Source organism: Macrobrachium nipponense, chromosome 16 (assembly GCF_015104395.2).
Source record: "Macrobrachium nipponense isolate FS-2020 chromosome 16, ASM1510439v2, whole genome shotgun sequence".
Lineage (NCBI taxonomy): Eukaryota > Metazoa > Arthropoda > Malacostraca > Decapoda > Palaemonidae > Macrobrachium > Macrobrachium nipponense.
In genome coordinates this window covers 64,090,889-64,110,602 of record NC_087209.1, presented here as the reverse complement: position 1 = coordinate 64,110,602, position 19,714 = coordinate 64,090,889, and the positions used below count along the sequence as shown (strand labels likewise).

At 37.5% G+C, this 19,714-nt stretch overlaps 1 protein-coding gene across 8 annotated transcripts in view; it reads left to right on the top strand.

Annotated features, from left to right (window-relative positions):
- LOC135195773 (zinc finger and BTB domain-containing protein 49-like) overlaps nt 1–19,714 on the top strand; it is a 124,370-nt gene that overhangs the window by 42,930 nt on the left and 61,726 nt on the right. Inside the window, exon 5 of one of the 8 annotated variants that reach the window (XM_064222236.1) lies at nt 17,058–17,683. The exons of 5 other annotated variants lie outside the window; for them this stretch is intronic. In XM_064222236.1, the coding sequence (XP_064078306.1) occupies nt 17,058–17,657 (600 nt within the window). In that variant the 3' untranslated portion in view covers nt 17,658–17,683. Of the gene's footprint in view, nt 1–4,494; nt 5,954–10,109; nt 11,606–17,057; nt 17,684–19,714 lie in introns of those variants that run through there. 2 more of the 8 variants (XM_064222238.1, XM_064222237.1) reach the window with 2 other exon arrangements.

The window sequence follows — 19,714 nt, the reverse complement described above, 5'->3', positions numbered from 1 at the left end:
TCTCTCTCTCTCTCTCTCTCTCTCTCTCTCTCTCTCTCTCTCTCGTTTGTAATAGATTGTGTGCAAGGTGTATTTTCTGTTAACTAAGTTGGAATTGATTTAGGTAGTTCACACCAGTTTGCATTTCAATTAGTTTATTTCGGTTTTAATTTGTTGGTTTATTTTGGTTTTAATTAGTTGGTTTACTATTTTAGGGTGGGGACAAATTTTAGATAATCAGAATATTATTTTCAAGGAGAAACTTCTGTTAAGAGGCCGTTATATTGTTGCTATGTAGATGTAAAATAAAATTGGGAAGGAATTAAACCACAAATTTTCTATTAATCAAGAAATGTACTAATTTTATAGATAAAATTACTGTAATTAACATGCTATCCCATAAGCTCAAACCCTTCTGGCCAGCCATGCCATTTTAAAGAATTTGATTCTTTGGTGTGATTTAAAAAAAAAAAAAAAAAAATCTATAAACATTCCTCAGAAGGGGAAGGTGACAAGTTGTATAATAGGAATAAATTCCTTTATTAAGGAGGCAATGTAAATAAACAAATGTCGACAAACTGAAATGGTATCTTAATGTGGGGAGGAGAAATGAATAAAATTTCAGTAAGATTCTTTGGATTTTTTAATGTACGTTTGTTTTTGACATGAAAACGTACGAACAGCACTTGAGCTTCATAAGTATACTCTTGGGGGCTGGATGTTTTAATTTTGAGTACTATGCAGTTAGGTGTTTATTTTGGGATGGTAACGACCATTGTTTAGTGGCCCTTGCATACACTGCTGTTACCCTTAAGCTGTTACGTATTGAGTCAGACAGAGAAACTAGAACAAGTTTTGTTCTCTTTTGTTGTAGGCTGAGGGAATGGAACTAGGTTGGCTGGGGTCCATTGGTGGGTCGTACAGGTGTCGCCTGTGCCCCGTGATATGCATTTCGGCCACAGAGTTGCAACGCCATGCGATGACCCACACTGGGGAGAAGCCCTTTTCGTGTCAGTTCTGCTCCCACCGCACTGCCCGCAAGTATAACCTCAAGTTGCACATGAGAGATGTCCATGGAGTGCCTTCGGACCGCCTGTTTCAAAGATATTGACGCTAGGTTCTTCCCTTACACCTAGGAATCATGATTTAGAAAACCAGAGAGGAGGAGGAGGAGGCTGTTTGCACGTGCGACCTCTTAGAAGAACATAGGCTCCATACTACGTATAGGCTTGTAAAGGGGAAAAACTGTTCTTACAAACTGCTTTGCAGTTTTTTTTTAATTAAATAGGTTATTACCTTAGTTTCCCTCTGAAAGTCATGAAAAAAGAAAGGGTTTTTGACATTATTTTAGCCTTTCAGTATCATTATTTTAGCCTGATACTGCAGATTATGTAGTGTCAAGTATACCAAGGAATGAGAATATTGTTTTTAAAAGTTAGATTCATAACTTTATAAAAATCATTCCAAAAATCATCATGCATTTTTTGCTGAGTAAGATTATTGTATGTGTTATATGTTTGTAGCATTTAAGAAAGAAAGTAAAAATAATTTATCATTTTTTTTTTATATTTTGTTGGCACTTTCATGTTTTTTTTTTTTTTTTTTTTTTATTTGTTGGCACTTTGATGTGTGTTGAAGAGAGTAATATAATACCTTTTTGAAACATTCTTATATATTATTTAATTGATTTTTGTTTCATTTTGGATCATTTTTATATCCATTATTGTAACATTGAAGGAGAAAATATAAAGATTAATTTCAGTTTCCTCTTGCTTTGTAACTGAAATTAGGAATTAACACTAAAAGGAATTCATTCTTGATAATTCTAGTCATTACCAATCATTAGTGTACAGTACTGTACATAGTCATTGTAGAAACTTTTTTTCTGCATGGTTGTTGCCGACTCCTTTGAAAGTTACATACTATATTTTTATGGAAGATTACCAGTGCTGGGGACCAAGATGATCCATGGAGCAAAAAGGAAGTAGTACTGTAACTCACTTTAGTGAGTTCAGTAAACTGATTCCGAGATACAGCATTTAATAAATACTAAGAAAAAAAATTCATTCATGGTGTTACTTACCTGGTTTAGATCAAGATCTGGCGTTGGTATCATACAAAAGTTATTGTACCAACGATTCTCAATTGTTGATTTTCCCAGTTTATTTAAATACCCAAAGAATGAAAACAGAAGTTTTTGTTTTACAAGTTATGCCAATAAAGCATCCAAAGCTACATCTGTTATGGCCAGAGCAGTGAGCAGCAATATTGTTGGTGATTGTTAAACATTCTGAAATTGATTAAATAATTGGCAATAAAAAATGAAGAATGTTAACAATATTAAAATATACTAAAAAAGATCAAACCCGTCATTGGAATTGGATAGATGACAAGCGATGAAAGTTCTGACAATATTTTCATGTTTCATATTAAAGTGTTAAAAGTGCAAAACACTTACTTTAGCTCACTTTTTTAAGTATGTTTCCTTTATGGTAGAAACTTATGGATATTCTGTCATTTGCAGTGACTCGTACACGGTGATGGTTTTGATATTTTTTTAAATACAAATTTTTTTTTTCTTAAAAATTTTTGCGTTTAAGCGCCAAGGTAATTTATTTTGCATAACCTGCGAGAGCTAAACATTTTGGGTAAATGGTTTTGTTAAACTATGGCAGTCTTCATTTTTATATGGTTTTTGGGGAGTGAGCGATAAATATTGAGCTCAAATAATGTATTGTTTTTTTATTAATATATATAGGTCGTATACCTTTGCATGGTTTGATATTTCCAAAGAAGGGCTCTGGAAAGGAAATTCTGATGTAAAGGCACAGTGTTCACACTGCTTCATACGGAAGAAATGCAGATTTGCTTCTAAAAATGTAAAACCACCATATGCTGTCATAAACCCACTTGGTTGTTGTTGAGTAAATGAGTTAATTTAATTTTGATGTGCTAGATGAGTGATTGACATGTTTTGAAACTGATACTTGATGCAGTATTGATGTAGAATGAGAGAGTAAGATCTGATTTTTTTTTTTTTTCACCATTGGATCGTGTTTCTGGTTTTCATTTGATTACACCATTGGTTTGTATTCAAATATCCACTTTTCCAAGATCACTTGGCAGACTTTCTGGTAAAGAAGAAGAATTAAACTTGACTGACCTCCCACAAAACATTTTTCAGTAGAGAGGGATAATTGTATGACATTAGGGTCTGTTTTTTATTTTTTTATTTTTTTTTATTGATAGCTGGAAACCTGTGGTAGATACCAAGCCTTGTGAAGTATAGTTTTTGGGTTTAGACACTTGATGGGCGTGGCAGTAACGGTGCGTTTCCTCTTGTAGGCGCCCTCTCCGACGTGGACACCTCGTGACCTCTACCCTGGTGGCCTCTCTTCTCTTCCCAACAACAACTTATCAGGAAGGCAAAGATTGGCAGATAGTGGATCCTCTTTGGGAGTGAGGAGTAGCGCTGTCTGCAGGCAGGTGGTGCCACGTTGCTGCCTGTGCTACAAGACCTTCATACAGAAGAGCGACCTGACAAGGCACATGAGGATTCACACGGGAGAGAAACCGTTTGGATGTCACTTGTGCCCTTACAGAGGGAATCAGTCGACCCACTTGAAAAAACACTTGTATTTGGTCCATAAAGTGGAAGGGGCTATTTCATCAGGTCACATGCAAAGAAAATTATATTTATGAATGTTTTATGACAGCTTGAGGCTTTCAAAAAGCATTTGTAGCACAGTGTCAGATCAGTGAATGCCTTTGTTTCGCGTAATGAGAAAAAATCCACGTTGAAGCGCCTTGCCAATGAACAAACAAAAATTAGTAAGCCAAAAAAAGTAAACAAAGAAATGGTGGTTTTGATGTCCATTCCAGAATACAGCAGTTGGGCTAAGACAAGACTCTCTTATCTTTTCTAGGGATGGACATCCAAGGGACACTCGTGTGGTGGTGATGGTGGTTTCATCGGAGATTCAGTGCTAGATTCCGAATTTCCTCAGGAGGAGGTTGTGGCTCCCACTGGTGGCTTGTCCATGTCAATAGGAGCTGACCATCAGTCTTTCTCTCAGTATATCAAAAGACACGCTTGCCCCTTCTGTGGCAAAAGTTTCATAAAGAAATTCAATCTAACCACCCATATTCGCATTCACACGGGTGAAAGACCTTACGCCTGTTCCAGGTGTCGTTATCGTGCCAATCAGCGGTCACATCTCAAGGCTCATGTGGTAGCTGTACATAAGGGAGAAAATAGTCTGTCATAGATTAAAGTCTTGGAAATGAAGTGCTTTTTGAAGATGTATTTGAAAGCTGTTATAAGCGAGCAGAGGCGTGTTGGTGCTACCTAGTTTCCTCGGTGATTAAATTCTCAAAAGTGTAATAGAAAAAAATATTCATTGCAAATGTGGGATGGGGTCATGGTGACAGTATAATTTATTATAGGTATTGGTTTTGCAGTTGGATAGAAGTAGCCGTCGAAGGCTGCCACTGAGACTCTTTCTTTTTTTATAGGCAAGGATATCAAGGCTATCAGAGCTCCTTCCGCCCTCCTCCACATCACCATCATCATCCTCATCCTCTGCGCCTAATGCACGGCAGCGGCGACCTTTTCTTCCTGCTGCTGTTGCTGCTGCTGCCAGCTGTGGCCCTGGAGCGGGAAGCACAACACATCTTTTTTCTTCAAATAATCTTCATCATCCATTTCTTGGTGAAATGTTAGTTAGTGGAAGTGAGAGTGTTCAAAATAGTCAGAATCTAGATGTATCAGTCAGTGATGCTGTACATTCTTCTAACGCAACTAGTCATTCATCTCGTCAGCCAGTCCTTCCCAATCAGTACGAGTTGCCCCAGGATTGGAATAGTCGAAGAAAGCACGGGCCATTGTCTGATTTGAGCGGCCGTACTTACTATACCTGTGAACACTGTGGCAAAGCTTTCCACTTCTCTAATGACTTGAGGAAGCATGTTCGAATCCACACTGGTGAGAAACCATATAAGTGTCCCTATTGTACATACAGGGCCACCCAGAGGGTCCATCTTCGGGGCCACATCCTAAGGCGACATGGGGCAACTCAGTACTATACTACTTCAGATGGTTAAGTATTTTTAAGGAAGTGGTTGAAATTTTGTCGTTCTTGTTTGTGTGTTAAACGTTTAAATGAATATTTTATTTTCAATGTATCAAGTTCCTATGAGGAAGTGATGTTGTGGGTTGCAAATGGTCTAAAATAATTTAATTGGAAAGGCTGAAAGATTTAACATTTTATTTTGCTTCATAAGAAGTCATCATATTTTATTTTAATAGATTGACTTAGGACTTTTAATTTTTTGAGAATGTGCATCAAAAGCTGTTTGTTGAATTTTGCTTTATGTGAGCTCATCATGAATTATTATTTAATTGATTGACTGAGGAGGACTTGTAAATTTTTTGAGTGTACATCAAAAGCTGTATGTTGAGAAAGTAGGCCTTTTAGGAATATGTCAGTGAAACATTGCATACATACTCTCAGTTTGTAGAGGATGATGGGGTCTTGATTGAGATTGACTCCCTTCCTCAGTAAATCATATGATGAAATGCTGAGGACTAACTTCTTAATTTTATTCAGTTATACCTGGGCATTAAAACAATCCAGCCTATTCCAGGTGGGACTTTTTGGGAGCACCATGTGAGTTATGATGTATGTAGAGAGTTTAAGTAAAAGAAAAAGGCGAAATACAATGTCAAAGTAAGCGTGTTGTCAACCATAGCATTCTTGAATATTCTTTGGATAATACCATGAACATCACCAGTGTGACAAGCGTTCAAGTTTTTCCTTGGATTGAGGAACTGTTAAATGAAAGATGCTAGATTAATCATTGCTTTGTTTTCTTCACCATGATCTTCATAATCATATACTGTATGTTGAAAATAGTACTAGAGATTTCATAATGTATATTTTTGTACATGTGCCAATAAATTATATGAAAGTAAGGTCTGTTTTAATGCTTCCAAGTAAACTTGTGTCAGAATGTCACCAGCTTCATCATATATACTTTGGGTATAAAATCTTACATTGTGAATATTGTAAGGTTTAAAATTTTCTGGCTTTCTATATAGGGAACATAACTAGTTCATTAAAATAGGGGATTAACTTAAAAGTTATTTGACTCGCCTCAATGCTTTCTCAGGAAAAAATTAAAATTATTTTTATTTTATATCGAGGCCTTTTGGATGGGCGTACCAGTTACCATAATTAGTCTTGCCCAGAAGGGGAAGTTCAGAAGAATTTTTCTCTCTCTCCATGTAATGATATATGGTTTGGTAAAATAATGTACCATTAATGAGATAAACACTAAAGGAAGTTGAAGGAGTTGTAAATGACTTGGCTGAACAGCATATGGATTTAGCTCTTTAAATTGTGGTAACACTGGTTTTCAAGAGATATGGTGTCAACTGTAAAAAAGTTAGTTTTCATTTAAGCAAGTTGGTGTATATACCATAGCATGATAAGGAATAATTTTTCAATGAACTGCACATAGAAGTTGATTTAGGTGAATTCAATTTGGATTGGTATACATATCACTTACACACAATACTAAAAGCAGTCAACTTGTGAACATTGTTGCCTTATTTTTATTCTTTACCAAAATTTCTAATTAGGGTAAGTCTTTAGTGCTGGTAAATATGGTAATGTTTTATATCCAACATACACTTTTTATTCCCCCCCCCCCCCCCCCCCCCCCCCCCCCCCCCCCCCCCCCCCCACACAAATTTAAGCACTCATAAGTTCATTGTCATCACCATCAGAGTTGTCCATCAGAAGGAAGGGGAGATGAGATACACACACAATATTTGAATTGGATGATTGGCAATTAAAGCTTACCATAGAACTGTGTATAATTATAAAAAAAAATGTAAAGCTGTCATGAGAATGGCAAAAAGAAAATGATACATTTCTTTAAAAAAAAAAAAAAAACAAAAAAAAAAAAAAGGTCTTTTTCACTCTATTTTAATGGCATTTTGAGTTTTGGTTTAGAGGATGGATGCAAGGGAGTTAATGCAACTATTTTTAAAACTTGGTTAAATTTTCTAAAGACTGTCAAATTCCTGACAAATAAACTTAGATGCAGCGATTCACAAATAACCTAAAAGTTCCTCGGACGAGTGGTTTACGTGCTCGCCTACTGATTCGGTAGTCCCGAGTTCAAATACAAGGTCTGCCAGCGTGGGATCAGAAGAATTTGTTTCTGGTGATTAGAAGTTAATTTCTCAATACTATAATGTGATTCAGATCCCACAAGCTGTAGGTTCCATAGCCATGTAAAAATGTCTAATCCTTTGGGCCAGCCCTAGGAGAGCTGTTAATCAGTTCAGTGGTTTGGTTAAACATAAGATATACGTACTTGACTTCAGTGCTATGTAGAGAATTGTAGGTACTTAAATGATATATTTAACACCTTGTTTTAATTATGCACTACGTACTCTATTCCTTTATGAGAAATTTGACAGTGCTAAAGTTTACATCAACAGTTGATGAACATAACTTATCAAGAATTATAGAAACAAAGAAAGGTGTATAATGTCATGGTAATACATTCATGTATCCCTCTACCTCTTCTGAACTGATTACAAGAAGGTTGAATGACAAAGTGCTATTACTTAATAAGAGATGTATATTGCAGTGACATTGTGATTAATGTATTTTGTTATTGAACGTTGGAATTCCATATTCTCGTCATGAGGTTGGTAGTAGATGTGCTATTGTACATTTGAGGCTGCTACAAGTTATTTTATGGGAAAGAAATGTTAGGAATTTGGGGTTAGGAAAATAACATGACAAGGGAAACATCTCAAGCGAGCATTGTATTGTTCTGAAGGTCATAGTGTTTTACAAGGAAAAGCCTTATCAGGAGCAACATGGAGATTTGGTTGTCTAAGGAGGGATTAAATTGTATGTAATGGGATACATACGTATGTATTATGTGAAAATTCTCTCTCTCTCTCTCTCTCTCTCTCTCTCTCTCTCTCTCTCTCTCTCTCTCTCTCTCTCTCAAAAAGTTTTACATTGTAAACTTTAGTGAAGGATTTATTTTTTCTTTCCTCCAAGGGTTTGGACAACATTTTTGGAGGGAGATGGGGAATGGTTGCCTCATGGTATCTGTATTCTGTATAGTTTATCCAGATACGTGATTGTATTGAGTATGTAACTTAAGTTACCAGAACTCTGCAGCTGTGCTATGTAGCATTTTGTTTGTGAACCATACCTATAGTAGAATCAGTGACTAGAAATACTATACGGACTGGAGTTTTTTTTATGTATTTAAAACATAATTTCCAATGGAGCTGCTGATATAAGTTGTTTGGAGACGGGACAACGCCTGAATGGTGTTTCTCTTTTAGGCTGCGGTAGCGGCAGGAGCGATAGTTCTAGAAGGGCCTTCAGCTGATGACGAAGGATTACAGGCGGTGATGACTGATGCCTCAAACCTTCAGCAACACCATCAACAGCTGCAGCACTTCCATCAACGTATTTCAAGTGGCATGCATCATCCGCCTTTTCAGCGCCCCCCTCAGCATCACCATCAACACCAGTCTCAAAATATCCACTCTCGTGGAAGCCTGCATTATCATTGTTCTTACTGTGGGAAGTCTTTTGATAGGCCATCTCATCTGGATCGCCATATCCGGACACATACTGGGGAAAAGCCCTTTCGTTGCCCTGTCTGTTCACATTCTTCAAGTCTGAAGGAGAACTTGAAGTCACATGTACTCTTGAGGCATCCAGGGTTTAATCCAAATAGTCTTTAATGATGGGATCAGTTTTTATCGTCCTTTAAAAGTCTTTACTTTCTAAGGCTCTGTTTGGTGGGTCATAAGATTTCCTTTTAAAAATCCACATGAACCTTGTTTATCATTGTTTTCTTGTATTGAGTCGTACCCCATGGTGTGTATTGGTCAGGTGTTGTTACCTTAGTTAGGAGAAACCCTGGAAATTGGCAGCCAGCTGTGAGATATCTGTTCTGTGTGCACGTTTGCATGCATGTGTGGTATGAGCGTCCTGCGTTTGAGAAGGACAACGCCTTCCTAGCAATGAAGCAGTCGTCAGCAGCAGCAGTGGCTCATCTGAGGATCCTTTCTCTCATTCTAGGGTGGCGTGGAATGGATGCAGTGTTCATGGCCTCTCGGAATAGAAGATGGGGTTGGCCAGCCTACCATTCCTCCGCCTCCGCCACCTGCCCCTTCATCATCTTCATCCTCCTCTACAACCCCTATGAACTTGATGCCAAACCAAATGCCCCGTGTAGTGGGTCCTTCAGTATGCTCTGTTCCCCCTGGGATGCCCTCGGGTGGCATTACTCGACAGGTCCAGCAACAGCCATCCATTCTGCCACAGGGGGCAATGCAAAGGAACTCCAATGGTGACTATGTGTGTGGGTATTGTGGCAAGAACTTTGTAGCTCCTGCGTTTCTTCGACGTCATATCCGTGCCCATACTGGAGAGAAGCCATATCACTGCCCTCATTGTGATTTCAGAGCCACTCAGAAGGGAAATCTTAATAGCCACATTATTAATCGCCACAATGCCCCTGCTGTTTGATGGCCATCGCAAGGATTGTAATGTAGAGTGTAAGAATAGCAGGGACTGTTGACTTGCACGGCTATTGAGATATTTGACTCAAGTTACATGTCTGTTACATGAGTATGAGTATTTCTACCAGTTCTTTAACTAGATTTCATATTTACCAACCCATAAACAGGCAATGGGAGTCATTTTACTGATAAAATTTGTGTAGAGTATATTGGTAAGTCGGCTGCAAAGCAAGTGTTAAATTTTTATATCAAGATTTATATGTACTGTAATTTGCATAAGTAGCATCATTATTACTGTACATATATTTTCTTACCAATTCATTTTAGTTTTAAAGATAGGAGTAAATACTTTAGTATCTAACTAAAAGAAGTAAAATTTATTGCAATTTATGAAGTGATAAAAATCCTGAAGGATTTACATGATTGCTTTGAGAAAAGGGATGGCGGTCTCTGAGATTGCATGACTTGGGTTGATGCTTATTAAACATTTTTGACGAGCACTGTACGCCAAAAGGTCGGAAGTGACGAGTGATGGGTGGGTTTTTCGTTTTTCTAGGCGTCGATGAGCGGCAGTGAACCCTGCGGTGAGACCTATGACCGGGAGGGAGGCGCCATGGGTGGTCTCGAAGACTTGCTCATGATGGCAATGCCTTCGGGGATGCCCCCAACATCTTCTGGTGGTGGTGCAGGAGTTGGGGGTACAAGCTGTGGAGGCGGGCAGGCGATGCCATTTCACTCGGCCAACGACATGGGCGCCGCCTGCGGCTTTCCACCACCCCATCACCATCCTCCTCCACTTGCTCCTCATACACATCCACCTCCACCTCCTCCTCCTCCTGTGCAAAACCCTCATTCACATACAGCCACTCCTGTAGGAACTACAAGTGGAGGTGGAATGTTGGGTGGGGGAAGGCGATGTTATTGGTGCCATCTTTGCAAAAGGGAATTCCCCTTTCCGTCAAAGCTGAATGAGCACATGAGGACGCACACTGGGGAGAAGCCTTTTGCTTGCCCTGTCTGTCCCTTCAGAACATCGCTCAAGTGGAATCTCAAGTCTCATATGGTGCGCCACCAGGATGTTCTGCCAAAGTACAAGTCTGTTATGTGAGCAAGAAAAAACTATTAGTTATGTAGACTGAAAATTATTTTGACATCAGAATAAAGGAAAGGGGATTTGGTGTTGCAACATTGGAAAGTTTTTTTTTAAAAACAATACTGTAAATTCTGTTTTAAGGACAAGGAAACCAGATGGAATTTTTATCTCATTTTATATCAGACTAATGAAAAATTGGGTTTTTTATTTTTATTTTTATTTATTTATTTATTTTTGTACACTGCCACAAACTTGTTTGAGTAAAAAAGTATGTGGTAATGATTTAGATTTGGAATTCATTTTGATTGACCAAGTGATAAAAAATTATATCAGTTTGGTATTACTATCTTCCAAAAAAGAAAGAAAGAAAGAAAGAGGCTCCTTAACATGCTTTGTTTATTTATTTATTCAGCCATCTTAAGACAGGTTATTAATTTACGGGAATGTACGTAGTTCATTTTAATGAACAAGGGAAAGTTAAGGTCAACTTTGGTCTGTATGGTTATGGAATTTATATGCATATTTTTAAGTTTATTGGTGCTGCTCATGGTCTTGTTCTTCATTCACACAGACATTTTTATTATTTTTTTCTATTTCTAAGATTGGTCTTCATTATTGTCTCCTGTATTTGAAATGAAGGAATTTCGTCTAGTCTCAGTATGTTTTAATTACAGTACGTATATGGTTATGTATGTGTGTGTGAGAGGGAGAATGAAAAATATTACCAATGTAGTACATGGATGGTAATCATCAGTACATATATTGTTTGGCAAGCTGTAAAGTTTGTTCTATAAAATGGGCATTGATTTCTCATGCTAATTGGCTGTGATGCAAATGCACTTCGAGCTATTCTGAGTTCCAGTCATTTGAAGGTTTATGTAAAAGAAAAAGCTCTGCAAGTCTTCAACAGAGATGTTCTTTTTGTATATATTTCACAGAGAATAAATATTTTGTCTACATATTGTTGAATGATTAGCCTTGTTGTAGTTGTGAAACCCAAATCCTGTCTATCATTTTGAGATAGATTTTTGTGCTTTTGAGGGCTCTTCTTAATATCCCAGTTTCTAGGGGAACTAAGAAGTATAGAACAGTTAGCAGTGTTTACACTTGAGTGTTTGGAATGGGTTTTGGGATTTGGGAGGCAGTATCAAATTTTTAAAATAACATGAAATCAACTAAACCACATAAATATCAAGAAAGAAATTAACATTATATACAATACATATGCACTATCATCTTCATCATATGAGAATTTGACACATTGAGTCCATATCATGTGGATTTTTGATAGCTGTGCAATCCCAGCTTTTTTGCCAGTGTTTTCTTGGATTCACAGACTGCAAAGCATTTATAATGTTTTTAGTGTTCCATCCTTGGGGGCTGGAAAAAGCTCGTCTATCCAGTCAAGATGAGAAAGGCAACATCATGCCTTTGGGTTTTCAGGAAATAAGCAGTTTACATATTAAGAGGAACATTCAGTTTATTTTAAAAAGTGGCTTGATTGTAATTGTTGTTTCACCCATTTCATTCAGACTTACAATTTCATGGGCTCAACAAGTGAAGGTATTTATAATGTATGCATGGATAAGTCACTTTAATCAGTCGTTTGTGCAAATCATTTCCAGAATTATAAATTGTGCCCTCCTTCTCAGATGGTCTTGAATCATTTTACCCTCTTCAAAGCACAGTCCATGAACTGGCAAAATTTGGTCAGTCAACCAAGTCTCAGGATTCACATATTTTACCAGGTTTAAATTCATCAAATATGTGCGTATATTTCAAATCGTTAACTGCACTAAGTATAGTTAAGGTTTGAGTTACGAAATTTGTGCATTTTGCCTTATGGCACAGTAAGTAGGAGATGAGACTCCCTACCATAAACATTTCTGTCATGAATATGATAATTTATTCAAGGTAATGTGGCTGTAGGGTGAGAGGCTGAATTTCAGGTATTTGCAGAAAAGCAAGTTTTTGTTGATGCTTCCCTGATTTTCTCTCTCTCTCTCTCTCTCTCTCTCTCTCTCTCTCTCTCTCTCTCTCTCTCTCTCTCTCTCTCTCTCTCTCTCTCTGGAACTAGGGAGTCTTTGGGGCTACAACTTTTGATGTGACTTTTGTACTCAGAACTGAAGGTGTGCCTTAGTAAAACCATTGAATGATGGGAATTGAATGGATTCGTTAATTTCCAAACCCTGAAAAGAAACTGAGACAGGGTTGGTTCATTCATCACATTTCACAATGTGTTTTTATGTTATCAGATTGCTCATTTGTATAGCAGCCAAAATAGAGCTGCCAGCTGTACTCTTGAGCCTAAATGGGAGTGATCTTCACTCACTAAACAATATAATTTACCAAAGACGAAATTGGGAGAAAGAAATTAACGCACATTTAACTCTGGAGTTTGACATGACTTTCTGTGCAGTGTTATTGAAAACGTGCAAATAGTAATACATAATAAAAAAACTAGTACAGTATCTCATAAGGCACAAATCCTTAACAAATATTGACAAGGTAAAAATCATGAAATGTTTTATCACCTGCAAAGCACTAAATCCCAAATGGTGTTTAGAATTTGAGAAAATCAGAAGGAAAGTAATTACCTATAATAAATGTGGCAGGTAATGATTTGCAAACTTCACATGGCTTTATCCAGAAGAGATTTATGTTATCTTAGTTAACTGAAATTCTGAAATATTCTGCACAATTGGTACCTATGTAACTTAACTATGCTAAAACTCTTTATAAAGCTGAACTATTATTAGTATGCTGTAGGCTTAAAGAAAAGTGGTTAAGTGGACCCATAGGAACCTAGCTACTCAATTTACTATCAAAACAATTTTCAAATATGAGCTATTGAGTGTCATTCAAACCAGCCCAGGTTAAAACATCAATTAGTCTGGGTCTTTTAAAAATAATTCAAAATAGCTCATTGCTGACAATTTTCTTCTAGAAAAATTGCAACAGTTTCAAAGTAGTAAGCTAGATATTATAGGTTTATAAATGGCACAAAGAACCAGACATGGCAGATGGGTTGGCATGTATAATTTGGTAAGGAGTCAGGAAATTTTGCTCTACTGCATTTTGATCCAGACAGAAACACCATTTCAGTAAGAGTCCAAGTTAATGACCTTGATAACGTAAGTTGGTTAATTTAATCGACCAAATCCGTTGTTAGTGAACTGTCATAAACAGTTAGAGTAGATACTGAAGACATTTTTGAAGATGTCAAAACCACTTGATAAAACCAATTCTGGTCATAACGGGTAAAATAGAATGACATGAGGATGTGCTATGTATTTTTACATAAAGAACAGAATGCCTGCGTAACTTTCTGTACGTGCTAGATTGAAAGTGATGTCAACCATCCTCTCTTTCCAATGGAATTGTGTCCTTTATTGCATTTCAGCCTTTATAAGTCAGCTAGTGAACTTATTAAAAATAAATGGTAGCCATAGTAGGACTACAGTGGACCCCCCCGTATTCGCGTTCTCTGGATTCGCGGACTCACACATTCACGGATTTCTCTCGGGAACGTTTCCCTGCATTATTCGCGGAAAATTTGCGCATTCGCTGTATTTTTCTATGAGAAATATCCTCAAATTCCTGGTTTTTGTTATCAATTTCATCATAAAATGCACTTTTTGTGATAAAACTATTAAAAAAATCAGGTATGAACATTTTTAGTGTTTTTTTTTAAGTTTTAACTAACAAAATAGGCTGTTTTTAGCGTTTTTATAGGGGTTCCAAACATTCGCGGATTCTAACTATTCGCGTGGGGTCTGGTACGCATCCCCCGCGAATACGGGGGGAGCCTAAATTGAGACCAATTTAAAGGAAATTCTGTGGCCTGTTTGCCAAAGTATTTGCACATTAATCTCATAAGTAAGTGGACCCACGTTCAGTTCCTGAACCATAGAAAGAAAGGAATATCAAAGGTGTGCTTCCTGTGAAAACACAGCACATATTTATTGACCTTTTGGTTATTAATTGACTGTTACAGTTCACTGCTGGACTTAAGAGGAAGAGATAAAAAATGTGAATAATGAGTATTACGTCAATAATTGGGCCATCATATCATAAAGAAATGGGATAGCCTCTGCAAGGTAATCCTCATTGGAAGCAGATATAGAAACCTTAAGTTTTATGGAAAGACTGGTGTTATCTCCATTTACTAATAAGAAAGAAAAAAAACCTATGAGTAAATACGTATACCTTAATTGCAAACTGCTTTCAAGTCTGAATACCATTACTAGTTAGTACTATATGAAAATTTAGCCTGCTCATTTTTCTGTGTAAATGAGCGATTGAGTGTGGTACCTATGAAGAGCACATAAAGCGATTCATTTTTTGTTGTGAAGTAATTGTACGTATTATGTACAGACTGATTTAGGTATGTACAGTTTTGTGCTTGCTTGCATAAGAAGTAACAATTATAGGAAGCGCCTCAGCGGCGTGGTTGGTATAGTCTTAGCGTCCCACCTCGGTGGTCGCGGGTTTGATTTCTCGGCCATTCCATAGAGGAGTGAGAGATGTGTATTTCTGGTGATAGAAGTTCACTCTCAACGTGGTTTGGAAGTCACGTAAAGCCGCTGGTCCAGTTGCTGAATAACCACTGGTTCCATGCAAAGTAAAAGCACCTTACAAACAAACAAAAATAACTATAGGTTTTCAGTCATAGGAAACCCTCTTGCTTTTAAACCAGAACCTTGTTTTTGTTTCACATCGGTGCAGTTTGCCAAAATAGAACCAAAAATTTTTAATTAATAAGAGTAATAAAAGGGCGGGTGGAGAAGGGCATCATATAAAAGGGGGTTAGAGAAGGGGGCCTGTCTTCAGTTTCTGGAAATGGTAATGAAGAACAAAGAAGTTTAACTTTTTTATTAGAATTTTTTTTTTTTTTTTTTTTTTTTTTTTTTTTTTTTTTTTTTTTTTTTTTTTTTACCTAGAAAGCATTATTGTAAAATAGGGGAAGAGTAATTTATTTATAATATAGTAGTTAGATTTTTCCAAATGAGTTGGCCATGTTTGATGTAGCAAAATTTTCTCATACTTTTTCTTTGAAAGTCTGGTGAGGATCTTTTCATGAGAGTAATACAGTAGACCCCTTTGTACTGGGGGGGGGGGGGGGGGGGGGGGGGGAAGGGGGTGGTTGGCTGGATGGGTACCAGACCCTCCGTGAATAGTTGGAATCCGTGAATACTTAAAACCTCCTCTATAAATGCTTAAAATTGCCTGGTTTGATAGTTAAAACAAATAAAACCTGTACAAATGCCTATATCTGAGGGTTTTTATAGTTTTATCACAAAAAGTGTATTTAGTCACGGAAATGATATGAAGATACAGTAATACGTGAATATTTTTAATGAAAAATACCGCAAATTGTCCACAAACAATGGGTATATACAGCCCGTAGGAAAATCTGCAAATGGGCAAGTTCGCAAGTAGGGTGTTCAACTGTATTGTTGCTAAAGTGAGGTCTATGGAGTTGAAAGCTATTGTCTTTATTTCTTCAGATTCCATTGAGAGTAGTTTTTGAAAGCTTGGTCTAATCCATTCATCATATTCTTAAGGAGAGGAGAATAAGCTTACAAAAGCATTGCTTCTTCCATGATTTTTTTTTTTTTTAGTACTTACTTGGTGTACCCAAAGATTTATAGAATTGTGAAATTCTCTCTCTCTCTCTCTCTCTCTCTCTCTCTCTCTCTCTCTCTCTCTCTCTCTCTCTCTCTCTCTCTCTCTCTCTCTCTCTCTTTTATCATATGATGTTGGGGCATTGCAGTGATATTAGTGCAGAAGAAAATTATGTGCAGGAATCCAAATTGCTCTGATTATTGACCCATTTTTTGCTAGGTGATATTGCTTTTGGTTTTTGGTAATTTTCATGGTAGGTGCTTGTTTACCCCCAAAAGATCGAGAACACCACAGTTCCACTAGTGGATAATTAAGTGATTGCTTGTTGTCATGTTTAGGTAATTTATTTTTCTCAAGATATTTTAGGGTTGGGGCCCAGTTTCTGGTGTAGGTGTTTTAAGGTTAATGTGAAATTATGTGGGGTGAAAAAGATATTGATAAGCTAGTTGCCAGGCCTCTTGTTTGTCGAGTCCAGAATTTCAGTACGTAATTTAAGGAATGAATTGCATAATGTCTGCATATGAACCAATAGGGAAAATGCATTATTGGGATAGGCACTCAGCATCCTGTAGCAAACTTGACCTAAAAAGGGAGCTCATTGCAAGAAGCGTGAATGGATGGGGCCCAGCATGTGGGACTCGAGTGCACAAGACTGAGTTTTATGGTTCTTTTGCTGATGTTGTGATCAGGGTTTTATTTTTGCTCGAATGTGGTGAATGCACGCCACACCCTCCCCACCGGTTGCCCAGCACCCGGCTCAAGCTGCATATTTCCCTGTTGCAGGAGGACGCTGCTGACATGGCAGCAGCTGCAGCGATGCAACAGCACCAGGAACAGCACCATCGTCAGCGTCATGTGGCCAACATCAAAAGCTGGATTAGTGGCGCTCTTGGTAGGCTACAGATGACTCACCTCAGTCCTCCTGCCCTTCTAAAACTCAACCCTCTCCTGGGTGCTGCAGTAGCCAATCCTGCCCTCAGTGTTGCGTGGGTTGAAGGGAGTCCACCAGCAGGAGATGGAGTAGGGTCGAGTGGAGGGACTCTGTTGAGAAGTTCGTCGGGTGCCGTTCCTTCTTCGGTCTCAACGACGCCACGACCATCCTCTACCCCAGGACCTTCAAGCTCACCCTCGACCATGAAAGCAGCCACGGCATCCTCTGGAGGAGGCCTGCTGGAGAGCAAATTCAAGCAGCATAAATGCTCCAAGTGTGGTGATACTTTTCCTCTGCCAGTGATGTTGGCCATGCACTCTCTGAACCATGTGGACAAGAGGCCTTTTGTCTGCCCCTACCCGAGTTGCCATTATAATTCTGTCATGCGGGGGAATGTTAAGAGGCATATACGCATAGCTCACGGACAGCATACTTTTATGGATCATAGGTAGCTCTCATTGACGAAGGGATTTTTAGGGTACTTATAATTTATTCGTTTTTATGAATATCGTTGTCGATGGTCTCAAGCTTGTTGATGGGCCATATCAATAAATGCATGCTGACGTAGATCTGATTTTATAGTGTCAAATACATTTGTCAAGTATCTAATTGTCATCTCAGTAAATTCTAAACAATGTTATGCTAGAGACCTTTATGTAGTTCCTGTTGTCATTTATCTCTTCCAGTTTTGATACATTGAAGTATTTTTATAAATCCGTGCACTTGATTATGCATTTTGATTTATTTGTTTTTGTAGATATGCAAGTCATTTGTGAATGGATGTTAGAAGTAAAATAATTAGGAATCTGTGAAAATTTAACAGAATCCCAGTTAGACACAATTCATTAAGAGGCATTATGTTGAATAGATCTCATTGTTGCTGGCTCTTAGCACTGATTTAGTATAATTTTGACGATTTGATTGGGGAAATAATGACATCAAAGGCATATAGACTAATGTCTTTCAACATCTATGTAATCTAGTTTACATAGAAAGTACATAATGATAAAAGTAGTAACTTTAATTCTCCAGTCTTGTATAATACAGATTGTTAGAAGAAATATTTCATTTTTGATGGATTTTACCCTCTGTTTAGTATACTACGTACTTATATTTTCACACCAGCAGGCAAGATGTAGCTATCTTGAGCATTAGGCAAGTATCCAAATAATACATTTTATTATAAAAATTTATGTTTTGGATTGTTTTTAGCAAAGGGAATTTTTGTTTAAGTAATATTTTTGGGTTTTCTCTGTCTAGGGCATAAAAGTTGCTTAACTGAATGTGTGATGCGTTGTGCAAAAGAGTCTTGCTTAACTCTTATTTTGCACAAATTTTTAAAAATGTACATCTAAATAAGCTATAACAACTCAAGCTAGGATTAAGGTCATCGTTATAATTCTGTGAGCTTAGGTGTTCAGTGTGATGGATTTCATTGCAAAACATTTTAGTTGAAAAATCTGGAAACAAAATTGTATATCTCAGCCTAACCCTTTTGGGGACACATTCTCAATGTTCTCAAGTTTGTTGCCCTGAATGGTTGGTCAATGGATCTCCAAATGTGTTGGTTTTCATAGCAATTCAATTGTACTGTCATTTAGTTATCTTGGGAGGTAATTATCATGGGCTGCTGGAAGTTAGTGGTCATTGGTATCATTTATTTACTCTGGGCAGACAGTTGTAGATCAAGGTGCCGAATAAAATTATCCTTTGTTGTAACTTCCCATTGTCTTTGAATGGTTGATAATGCCCCTTTTGGAAAGACAAAATGGTAGTTTCCAAGTAATCAAAATTGATCCACATTGCAGAATTACTGTATCATTACTGTTACCAAAGATAGTTATTAGCAATGACTGTTTTAAGCTTTTGTAATCAGAAGTGTCCTTAAAGTACATAAATTTGATTATAATTGCCCTTAAAATATGAAGTTAACTTTGGAGACAAATTTTCAACCAAATGACAATTTTTTTTAAATGGTCGATTATAAATTACCGTGTGAATGTCAGCAAATGAAATTTAGTATGTTTCATTTCCAAAAGAAAATGTTTGTTTTGCTGCCATTCTTTGAAATACGCATTTCAAACTAACATTCCTTTTAAAGGATTGATTTAACTTGGTGGAGCTTCCCCATGCCCAGAGGTTATCACTAGGTGATACAATGAGGAGAGTGATTTAATATTGAACATTGAGGAAAGTGACTTAACATTCAATATTGAGGATAGTGACTTAGTATCAAACAATGAGGATAGCACTTTGCTATTGAACAATGAAAATAGCGATTTAATAGTGAACGTTAAGGAAAGTGATTTATGAGGATAGTGACTTAATATTGAACAGTGAGGAAAGTGATTTATGGGTGAATGTTGAGGATGAGTTTGTGTGTTTTACTCTCTCTCTCTCTCTCTCTCTCTCTCTCTCTCTCTCTCTCTCTCTCTCTCTCGCTCCTCTCTCTCTCCTCTCTCCTCTCTCTCTCTCTCTCCTCTCTCTCATATGCCCAGAGGCTGACACA